Consider the following 12,057-nt stretch of genomic DNA (forward strand, 5'->3'; position numbering starts at 1 on the left):
AAGAGCACACAGAGTTCCACAGCTGAGCCACTGACCTGGCAGGGGCTCTCGGAAGTGGACTTGTCCTTACGTCCCTCTGGGCCCGGCTCAGGGGAGTTCTGAGGGGAGCCAGAGGTGCGGGGGGTGCTGCACATCCCATCTGAGGAAATGAAGCGTGTCTGGGGCCACCCGAACCCACAGAGGGGTGAAGCACCCTCCGTCCTCCCAGAGCAACTCGGGCAGGACACGTCTGCTCCACAGTGAACACCTGCGGCAGCAGCTACTGCTTTGCTGTGATGGATGATCAGGCAGGACAGCGGGCTCTGCGGGCAGGCACGCTTCTCTCCCAGCGCAGGAGAGGTCATCCTGCAGAGATGGCCTCATCCCGATTCACTCCAGCACAGCCCAGCATGGACCCACAGCCCCCCGGCCCTGGCGCACCTGTGGCTGCTGCCCCCGTTATAGTTGGCAGCTCGGCGGAGGCCGCTGGAGCCCCTCGCTGTCCCTGTCCCCGCAGCCCAGCTGCCATGTGGCACAGCTCGGGCTGCGGCGAGGGGAAACGAGGGGCGTTCTGGGCAGAGAGAGGCTGCTCCCAAACAGGAAAAATGACAGAATCAAAATGTCCCTACAGCTTGGCAGCAATGATTTAAGTAGTGGTGCCACTTCTTACTAGTTCATCGTGCCTCTCGCGGTATTTGGGGTCTTCACTCTACAGCTTTCCAAAATCCTGTTAGAATTTTATTTTGAAGAAAACTACACATCTCATTTCGTGACTACGACAAAAAGCTTGGAAGTGTGGCCCATGTGTCTGAAAAACTCAGGAAAAGAATTGGAATACCCTCTCACGTGTATATGCCTGTGTGTATCTGCACCTTTTCCTTCTGTTGTGGGGAAAGCAGAGGGTGTGCATAGAAATGCCATTGTCTCTGGGCACCTACCGTCTATTGAAGCCAAAAGGGAAAGAGGGTTTTAAATAATTAACCACTGTACATATTATAACTATTTATATATAAACATACAGAGCATTCGTATACATATGCATTCTCACACTGCTTTAGTAATTTCTGTTAGGCTTTTAATCCCTCACTTTAAAAGGGCCTCTGAAATCTAATGTACAGATTCCGGGGGATCTATCAATCTCGCATGGAAGAGCTGTAATTAAGAATGGCTTGAGAGAGAGGCATGCAAGCAGCAGGTCGGGTGGACCTTTCATTTGCAGATAAGCTCTCCGAGTAAATCATTCTTCCCGATTTATAGTATAAAACACACATTAATCTCCTTCGAACTAAATGTAGCCAGAGATGTATCATTTCTGAGACATACAGGGAAATGAGGGAGGAGTCCAAGGGTAACATGAATTAAAAATACACGTTTAAAGCCTTTAGTAGGGCATTTCAGCATCATTACTGTTTCAGCTCAGATTGTTGCAACTTCCACTGCTGGAGTAACTGACTCATTACTCCAAATAGAAATCCAGAGACCAGGAGAAAAACCTTAGGTTATACAAAGTATATGAGCAGGAAGAATGAAAGTTAAGCTGGAGGTGTTCCTAAGCACGAGAGCTCATCATCCAAGCAAGCTTGTTGGTGTGAATCTGGTACAGTAGTTGTGATGCCTTGCTGTTGCCAGAGATGAGAGCTTTCCCAGTGATCTCAGGGAAATTAATCAAAAAGGATAAGGACATGCATTCATATTTTGGGCTGTTGGTCTGACAATATAAGAATACAGAGTTGATTCTGAAGGTCTTTCTTAAGGTTTGTAAAACAAGGAGAAATTATAATCAAGTACTTTACTGGTTCTTTTACAGTCTGTCAACAGTTACTTCATTTTTTCACCTCTTGTATATTTGATAAAATGTAGATCTTGTTATAGCATCACTTTATAATAATTCCTTTATTTCCTGTACACAGTAGAGGGATAACTACTGCAGCAGTGGTTTGCAGTGTGATCCCTGCTCTGAATATTTCTTTGTCTCTGTAACTTCATCTCTGGCTTGGCAACATCTGCTGGAGAGGAGACGATGAGAATCCGTAACGTTGCCAGAACGCAGGCCAGAAAGCATCATAAACTCTTTCCGATCTGCTTGCTGGATTATTACTTGAAAGCTAGCAAATGCAGCATGTGTGTGTCTGCCTAGGGGAGGGGTTCAATTACCTGAGATTCTCTGCAGATATTAGCAGTGTCTCGTGGGGAAGTCTCATTTAGTATGCAGAATAAAATCGCTACGGCACTGATCATATGATTTGAAGACTCAATCCTGAAGCAGCACTACTGAAAAGGGGAGGTGAAACTGCATAAGACACTCCGTTCAGACAGCATGAGGCTGTGAGCAGCACACGATTTTTATTCAGCAGGCAGGAGAGCTGCTGGATTGGTCTGTTAGACATGTAGTCGGGAAACCACAGGAAAGCTTTATTTCTGGCAAGTCTGCATTTTGTCAGGATGCACCACTGGTGTTACTAGAGAAAAGGAAGCCCGCTGCTATGTGAGATTAAAAAGCAGAGGCAGTGATAACTACAGAAGATCACTGTGAAACTCATTTGATAACCACCTTAAATATCCCCTCAAGAGTGAATTTAACTGTTGGGAGAGCACTGGTTCCAACTGACTGAAAGTATGGTGAAAAGGATGCGTGTTCTGAGGAAGCGTCTCACTGACAGCAGAGCAAACTAGAGGAAGAACTTCTACCTGCATTGCTGACATTTGGGAAAAATAATATAAGTGATCTGGTGGCAGGAATCTTGTATTTTTTGTTTTCTTCCTGAGTCCTGGAGAGGGATTTTGTAGTCCCCTCCCCAAGGAAAACACCAACCAGAATTCAGAATACTGCAGACTTTGCAAAGAACAGGCATGGTACAAAATGTGATTTTGGTGTTTTTCCGCAGGCGACTCAGCCAAAGACCTGCTGTTGAGGAGCTAGAAAGAAGAAATATCCTTAAACGTGAGTATTTTTTTCCTAAAGTATTTTATATGTGCTTGTTGAAACCAGTGATTGCATTTCTAGAACATATTAAAAAGACAAATTCATTCACTGGAATTATTTTCTGTATCTAAAACCTTTAGTTTTTCACGTCCTGAGTTTCAAATGCTGCAGGAATCAGAATTTACAACTGGATAAAGGCATGCAATTTTGTATGGAAAAGAATGACTTGTTCAAATGTAGGCTTTGAAATCATTTTCATTCGGATCACAGTGTTATGGATGTCTAGGAGGGCAATACAATCGTAGTGTCACACAGTGCAATGAGAATTGGACTGACATTTTTCAAGATGGGGACTGTCATGGCAAACCATACACTGAATACCACCAAGGCTAAAATGGAATGGAGAAAGCATCCTTGCAGAGGTGTGATTCTCCTAGCAAGTACATTCATATCGTTAGAGAACACCCCAAAGACAGGTCAAAGAAAAACCATTCGGAGATATTAAGAGTTATTAGAGGGACAGTTCCAGGCCTGTTACAGTCGCTGTCACAGGGGAACTTTCTCAGCACCTCTCAAATACATAAGGCTGAAACTTGCAACTCTTTTCCTAAAGATTGGTGTTCTGGCCTGGGGATCAAACAAGTGATGAACATATAATCCCTTTCCCTACAAGTGCTGGGAATCCTCTACGTTAGGGGAAGATGAGAGAGGGCTTTGAAATTGTCTCCATTGTGGGTCCTGGGGAGGAGGGAGGAGGGAGGAGGGAGGAGGAGGAGGAGCAGGCCCTCTGCTTGAATGGAAAGTATATCACTTCTGTTATTTTCATGGTCTATTTAGTGTTGAAGACAAAAACCAGAATAATGTGAACAACAGTTCTCATTAAACATAAACCACAAAGCCACAGAAGTTTGTCATACACGCAATGCTGTCTGTGCTATTTAATTCATATTTAATTATCAATATGATTGTAATTTGCTACGATAAAAGCTATCTACCTTTCGTTACCTAAAATTTAATGTTTCAGAACTTTCTTGGTAGTTCATTGAAAAAACCTTATGCTCTTGCCATTGAAGTTATTGGAGATTTCATTTCAGTTTTAACACAAAGGAATTCCACAGTCAACTTACATTTATCAGTGTCTTCAGTACCGTTCCAGTGCATACAGGGCACATGGTAAAATTAGATATATCTAACACATGCATAGCTAAATGAAAAAACAATACATTCTTTGCAAATGTGAATGGATGAACCTGGCGTAACTTCACCTGTTATCTGTGACAAGAGGCAAGAAAAAGCAGTAACCCAAGATTCTGCAATATGTGGGGCCAGATTTTTAAAAGTCAGTACCCAAGATCTCTGAAAAGCTGTTTCTTTGGGTTTTTTCCTGGCTAAGGAATAGCTGATCTCTACTGAAAAAAGATCTGTTCCTTTATGTTTACTTTTTGAAGCATGCTGGTTACATCCTTAATCTGGGTTAAACTGACCAGCTTTAATAATAAAAAAGTTTGAATACATTCATATAATGAGCTTAGAGACAGATAAAGCAGAAAGAAGATAAAGTAGAATTAAAGATATTTCCTGAATGCCAGCTAAGCATACTGGTCTAGATTTGTGTTTCATTTAAAAAGCTCCCAGCATGGAGCAAATTCATTGACTCCAGTACTGTTCCAATGCATACACCACACACAGTAGAGTTAGATGTATCTCACAAGTGCATAGCTAAATGAGAAAAAGGATACATTCTTTGAAAATGGGAGGTTGCTCAGGCTTTACACAGCGTCAGCTGAGATCAGAACCACATCTATCTTATTTACCTCTTCCATTATATAAAAAGCTAGGTACCTTGTAAAGAGCTCAGGTCATCACTTGGCTGTCAGTTGTAATCTTATAAGGCTAGACAGATGCACCGACTCTAGTCTCAGTTATGAGTGAATTAGTAAATTAGTAAAGTCACCTATTAAAAGGTATATCAACAATCTCATTATGGACTTTAAAAACACCTGGATTGGGTCTGGCATGCAAAGCTGTAGCAGTATACATGCCTTCAGTGAAATTACTACAACCTCCTCCAGGTTGTAAGGGTTTGTACAGTTACGTTGCATTCACAGAGCAGCAAAATGAATTACAGCACTACACACGCCACTTCATAATTGGGAGTGTCTCTCTACCGAGATTTATAAAACCAGCCCTCACTAATGAATGGATCTAAGCGTAGGCAGGGTGATGTTGATGGGAAAAACCTCTCTGGTTTGCCTCTCTAATAATGCCTGAGTTTTATAATGCTCTTGCTAGCATTTCCTACCAAATCTTTTTTATTTTTTCTAAAAGAACTATTTCTTTTATTTCTTGGAGCTGGGGATAAGCACTGAGCCTGAGTGACTGTCTCACAGAAGTGGGTCACTCTACATGTTTAGTATATTTGCAAAAGCAATTTTTGATCAGGAATGTGTATTTGTGGGTTTTCTTTAGGAACTCTCTTGTTGCCTATCAGTGTCATATCTTAAAAAGGCACTACACCACCGAAAATCCTCTTAATACATAGGAATATCTACTCTAAAAGGGGTGAATTAAAACTAAATGAAGCATATTAGTAACTTCTTGCAGGTACCTCTACATCTTAGAATACACTCTACTTTTTTAAGCCTGTTCTCTTTATAAACATTCCAGAATTAAATAGCTGTTAGTCCCTGACAGAGCACTAATTTTAGCTGTCTTAGTCCCTTTTAAATTTGAGTGCCTTGCCACTGAACTGTAATAAAGCACATTATAGTATTTCAGTTTGATTTGATTTACATTTCTACTATAGCCAGTTGTAGCTATGCACTACTATGTTATTTTAAATAGATACTTACAATTGTATTTCAGTGTAACCTAATGAGCATATAAATAAGGGAGAATAATTCCTCATTGCTAAAAACATAATTTTGGAAACTCACATGCAGTGCTAGTGTTTTTTCCAGGCATATTAAAAATCACATGTATGCTTTAACACTGGAAATACCCAATGCAAGTGGCATAATAAACTTCACAGTAGTATCTAGAGAATCCCAGAATGGTTAAACATTTCTCTCTAAGTCTTTGGGATTTGTTCAGGTCATAGGCTTGTGCCTTAATTTAGTAACAGATAGTACTAGAAATAGAAATGCCATTAATTCGTTTCCTAAGGCAGAGGATATATTTCACACAGTGTTACAGCACTCTAGTCTATTTTTAGAGCCAGTGTGTAGGAGTTATCACGGCTTGAATGTTAATAGGCACAACACACAAAAGCAAGCTGGCTTAAGTTAGAATGGAACGCTACAAAAGAAAACCCTGAGAGAATAAAGAGGTTCTAATGTCAGTGGCATATCCTGAATAGCAGAGAAAAAAGGCATGCAAGTCAAAGATAACTACTGTGGCAGTGTGACCAGCTAAAGATATAGCCTGAGAATAAGGCTATACTGGACAGAACATACTTTTCCTGGAGCACATACAGTAAATCTTTTCAGCATCTAACAGCCATGAATGCTTCCAGCAATATGAAGCATAAAAAATGATGACAAACTAAGGAATATTTTGATTTTCCTTCTACATTTTATACAATTGGAGAGCTGGTGTGGCTGCTGTTGTTTTGTTAACCCCCCCTGGAGCTGGAGTTTAGAGCACTGGAAAAGCTGACGTTGGCACTGGTACATTATCCTTACAGAGAGGTAACTGTATGTTTTAACAGAGCACAAGAAAGATGTACTGAACTGACAAAACATACAACTAAGAATCAGCTACTGATTTTTCCGTGCTCATTTTTATTGCCTGGAACTTTGGAAAATACCAATCCTCCTCATGAGGGAAGTCATCTTCTTTTTTATATTCTCCACAGAACGAAATGATCAAACAGAACAGGAAGAAAGAAGGGAAATCAAACAGAGACTGACAAGAAAGGTAAAATCTTGCAATAACTTCTATTAGGTTTTAGAAATTTAGCAAAGCTCACATAATATCAACCAGTCACAGGGTCATTATTGCACAAAACCTCCCTTAATATACATCCTCCTCAGCAGTGCCTGAGATAGTGGTATCTAGGAATATGAATTACAAAAACATCTACCTTATCTCGGCTACATGAGACTTAGTGGAATATTTACATATAAATTTTAAATCAGAAAATGGGTATTTGCTTGCACACTGCCTATTTTGCAACTATCTTGCTAGAAAAGGATGACTTAATTCTTTGTAGCAATCAGTAGCAGAGCTGACTCCCTGTGGAGCAGCAGGTGTGCTCCCACAATAAATTTCTCTTTGCATTTAAGGTACTCTCAGAAGCAGAACTAGATCTTGTTGTTCTGTTCCTAGGAATCCCTACTGGAATTCTAAGCCAAATATGCTGATAACTTGTTAAAGCCAAACTGAAATTCTTACAATTGGTCCAGTCCTGAAAACCTTACACAATCTGCCACTGACTGTAGCAAGGAACCCCTACAGAATACGCTATTATACATAGATGATCATAAATTCATGACTCCTTTACTTAGTTAAACACATTTTATCAATATCCAGGTTAAAATATTTTCCTCTTTTGTCCATTATAAAGCCATTGTGCTGCAGCCCAGAACTCCATTTAAACCACTAACACTCTCCTAACAACCCTCTGAAGGACTGAGTATTTCCTTGGCATTTCCAAGGATTTTTTTCCCATATGCATAAGTGCACGCTAAGCTAAGATGGGAAACAGAAAATGTTGCACGTTTTACCAATATGCTTGTTATTAACACTGGTTTTATTTTACAAATCTATTTAATGCAGCTTAACCAGAGACCTACAGTTGATGAACTAAGAGACAGAAAAATCCTGATTCGATTTAGTGATTATGTGGAAGTGGCAAAAGCACAGGACTATGACAGGCGAGCAGATAAACCGTGGACAAGACTATCAGCAGCAGATAAGGTACTGACATAATTAGAATGACATATTACTGCTTTCTACTTGCATTGTCTATAATGGTATGTCAGATTCTGCAAAGACATTTAATCTCTGTAAATGTTACCATCATTTTTTATGCGGAAACCACATTGACCAATGCATACTGTCATAAAAAATACTATTTATAAAAATAAAAAGGCTTCTACCCAGCTTGTCAACTGGGGAGAAAGAAAAAAAAACCAAAACCCAAAACCAAAAGGTGGATACGATCTTTCATAATGGTTTAGGGCTAGAACTCAAACATCTCCAATTACAATAGCCGATACACTATTAACATTTATCCTCAGACTTGAAGTTTTGCCCCAAACATGCAAATATCCTCCATTATGTTTCTAAACATGCAAATATTTCCTTTCCTGTTTCCTATAAATACTCAAGGAGTCGTTTGATCCCACATTTTCATGAATATAAACAACCACTCATTTTTGTGCCCTTGCATACCTGCTACGTAGCAGATTTACATCCCAATTTCACTTTCACATCTAGATGCTTGAGTAGTAAGAAAAAACGTTCGGCATGATTCCAGATAGAACAGTTGCTGAGTAAGTTTCAGGGCTGCAGCAAGCAGAATGAGTAGGAATGCCAAGATGATTACTGGGTAAAAAGGCAAATGCAGAACTGTTTTGTCGTGAGATGTGGAGATCAAACAATTCACTCTCCATTCCTGTGTCTCCCCAGTAGAAAGTGCAACAAGCAGGTTTAGAGGACTCATATAGAAAAGGAGCAATGTCTTTCTAGGTGTTCTCCTGAGCTCACTAAAATGGTGAATAAGCTATTATATATTAATCAATTGAAAAAATATTTTGTATTTTCCCTGTACATACTGGGTATGTATTAAAATTTGGCTTTTCCTGTTTTTACTGGTTTTGTATTGTTAACTAGGCAGGTTTATAAGCTAAAAAGAAAGTGACAGAGTTTAACTGCATATACTAGTGGCGTACACCAGGAATGCAGGGTTGGGAGTTTGACCATTGCATTGACTGAAAAACTTCTGTTTCAGAGACAAATACATGATTTTTCCTAATTTTCCTTTTAATAAACCAAATCTCTGATATAAAACATGAACCATAGGTACAAGCCTCATAATTTTAGGCAGCTAAACTACGAAGTACCCAATATAAAAGAATCTGTGAAAGCATCAGTATGTTCCAGTTCACTTGCAATTGCCATTTAAACACAAGAATGCTCTCACTTTTATAGTTTTGAAGTTCCTTATTAAACTGAAAAGACACCATTTTTTCTTCACTTATGACTGTGCAATCCTATGGATACAGGTGATAACAGTCTGGACTGGCATTTGCAAGTTGTGGTAAGGCAAATGGTCTGATCTTTATTAAAACTGATAGACACTCAAATTCCACAAAAGTCAGTTGACCAGCTGATCAGTTTCTTAGCAACTTCTCTTAATTATTAATAAATTTTAACAGGGATCTTATTAAATGTGAGACAGTAAGCACTGTGGTTTTATTCTCCTGTCAGAATTGCTTCTAGACAGAAGCGACCCTGTCAGCAATCAGTAACAAATAAGTATCATATCACCAATAAATATAACCTAAATATTCAGCATCTCTACTGGCATGGTATGCTTTGCTATACCTAATACCGGGTATTTTGACTTTGGAAAACTCCTGTTCTGCAAGTCCGGTATTTTGTAGTGTTTAGAAATACAAAATAAATTGTTAATCTTCTATTTTTGATTCCTAGGCAGCAATTCGGAAAGAACTAAATGAATACAAAAGTAATGAAATGGAGGTACATGCATCAAGCAAACATTTGACAAGGTCAGTTTTCCAGCTATTTATTTCCAGTACCTGCTGCCCGAGTCCTGAATCTGTAGATCTTGCTCTTACATGCTGAATGTGGGAGAAGAATATGCAAAGAAAGCTCTATTTTAAAAGAAAACAGAAGCATTTATCTTCCTGTTTAGCACCTGGCTTTTCTGTTTGGTGGTTTGGGGTTCTTTTTGGGTTTTTTTGGTGGGTTTGGGTGTGGTTTTTTTGATTAGCATGTACTGACAAGCCCTCAGACCTTCTCCAGAACATCACTCAGCTTGCGTTCTTTGCGCCAAAGATTCAAAACCTATGACAAAAATTAAATGTAGGGTATAACATTAAAAAAATAAAGTACACAAACAATAAACTGTATAAAGGGTTTTGAATTTAATGTACTTGAGTGTGCAACCTTATCACAAAGGTTGCAACTTCCCTGCTAAGAAACGTAACATTCTACATACCGTAACAAGCCATACATAATGCCCGTCAGTAACATGTTTGTTCTACTTCGGTTTGTTCTAACTGGTTCAGCCTGTAGCTGTCAGTATCCCTCAAATGTCAGTCCAGTTGCTACTGGAAGGAGTGCAACCCGCCCTGAGCACCCTTAATGGCAGCCCAGCAGTGAGGTCAGGAGAGAGCACTGCTTGGACTCTCGGCACTCTGCAGCGGCTGGGCTGGTGTGAACCTTGTCAATATAGTGCTTGCTTCACGTGCCAGCACTGATGACAGGTACTAAGTTTAAACATGCAGGAAAACATTCATTTCCCTCTTCTAACTGGGGAAAAACATGAGGGAGGCTGATTCCACAGCCATTGTTACTTGCAGAAAGACCTTGTTAGTTAGAGAAAAACTGAAATAGCAATTGGTTATTTCCTACAATTTCTATTAGGTCTCTTGAGCAAATCCGATTGCTCTTAAAACACAATCTTAGGAGTTGCTGGGAGCACAGTGTGCTCTTGCCATGTCTGTAAGGTGTACTTGCTGCTAAATTAAGTTGCCTGACACTGCACTAGGGAGCTTGGTGTGCAGTCTGGCATCCTGGAAGGCTCATTTCAGCAGTGCCTGGGCCCACATTTCCACGCTTATTTCGGAATTGGCAATGAATTCCAGCTTTAACTGAGCTTTGGATGTTCAGTGAAAAGATGGTCTCGACAAATACACTTTAGTCACAAATACAATGTATATTGATCTAATTGATATATTTATAGAATTCCAGCCTGTTCATGCAATTGTTAGGCCCTTTTAATATTACAGGACTAACACTCAATGTTTATGGCAGACACCACTGCACTAATAGAATGAAATAAGTGGAAAAAAACAATGGAAAGGCTGCATTTTAAGTCTGAAAGTGAGATATACATTCTCCAATTGAAGCTACCTTGGGAGTTTAAATAGATTATAATGATATATTTTGAAATTTGTTCAGGATATTAGGAGTAAACAGGCTTACAATTTACAATTAGTGCTACAGCATTACAAATGATTGGGACTTTAATTACGTATCTCAGCCAAAAGAACAAGCCTACAGAGCAAGAGCAGATTTATTGCAGACAGCCTCTTAAGACATTACATTAAACCAACAGTATGTCTTCATATTTTCCAAAGCATCAGCACAACATTGCTTAACTCTTATAACAGGATCACTGCACAATAAAGAACATTTCTACCAATGACAAACTGTGGTTTAACTCCTAAAAGAAAAGAATCAATCCCACACCTGTATTTGCAATTGCATTCCCAAGTAACTCTAAACTTGTTAAACTGGGCTTGTTAGACCGGACCCTGAGGACTGTAACTGCACTAGTGTCATGGCACATGTCAAAATGTGCTGGTGAAAATTAAGACTTAAAAAGTTGCTAATGTTCTTCAGTACTGTTACTGTACCTTTAAAAAGAATTAATAGTTTAAAAAAAAACAACACCCATTTTTTTCTTAATCTAACACAGAATTTTTAAAAATTATATATATTTTTTAGTTCATTTCAAAGTGGTTTGAAAAATATCTCTTATTTCTCCTAGATTTCACAGGCCATAGAAATTTTCTTCTGAGAAGAATCTGTCTTTACTTTTTGATATTGCTGCTGAACACACATCAGGGAATATATAAGTCTTTCCCTAAAGTTCAGTTCAGGATACCTTGATGTTTATGTGAAAGAAGGACTCTGCAGATGAAGTCTCTGCAGCACTTACAGAAAGAGACACCAGAGATGTACTTCGCTCTGAAGTCAGAAGAGCGATGGCCTGTGGAGTGGGATGATCTGCTGAAAAAGACTGAAGTAAAGCTACTTGAAAGAACCTACTACTCTCCTTTAACACTTGTTTTAAACTGTTTTGCAGTCTATCTTGGAAAAGGAGATGTTGTGCATGTACAGGCTTTACCATTCCAAGGCCTCTGACATAAATGGACATGACACACTGTCATTCAGTA

At 39.4% G+C, this 12,057-nt stretch overlaps 1 protein-coding gene across 3 annotated transcripts in view; it reads left to right on the forward strand.

The window, feature by feature from the left end:
• Positions 1–11,784, forward strand: part of PHACTR3 (phosphatase and actin regulator 3) — a 113,659-nt gene extending 101,875 nt beyond the window's left edge. For 2 of the 3 annotated variants that reach the window (XM_080403941.1, XM_080403942.1), the window contains exons 9-12: positions 2,865–2,920; positions 6,759–6,820; positions 7,682–7,822; positions 9,563–9,720. In XM_080403941.1, the coding sequence (XP_080260067.1) occupies positions 2,865–2,920; positions 6,759–6,820; positions 7,682–7,822; positions 9,563–9,715 (412 nt within the window). In that variant the 3' untranslated portion in view covers positions 9,716–9,720. Of the gene's footprint in view, positions 1–2,864; positions 2,921–6,758; positions 6,821–7,681; positions 7,823–9,562; positions 9,721–11,648 lie in introns of those variants that run through there. The other variant, XM_080403943.1, reaches the window with a different exon arrangement.
• Positions 11,785–12,057: the final 273 nt, after the last annotated feature.

Source organism: Falco punctatus, assembly GCF_963210335.1.
Source record: "Falco punctatus genome assembly, chromosome: 10".
Classification (NCBI taxonomy): Eukaryota; Metazoa; Chordata; class Aves; order Falconiformes; family Falconidae; genus Falco; species Falco punctatus.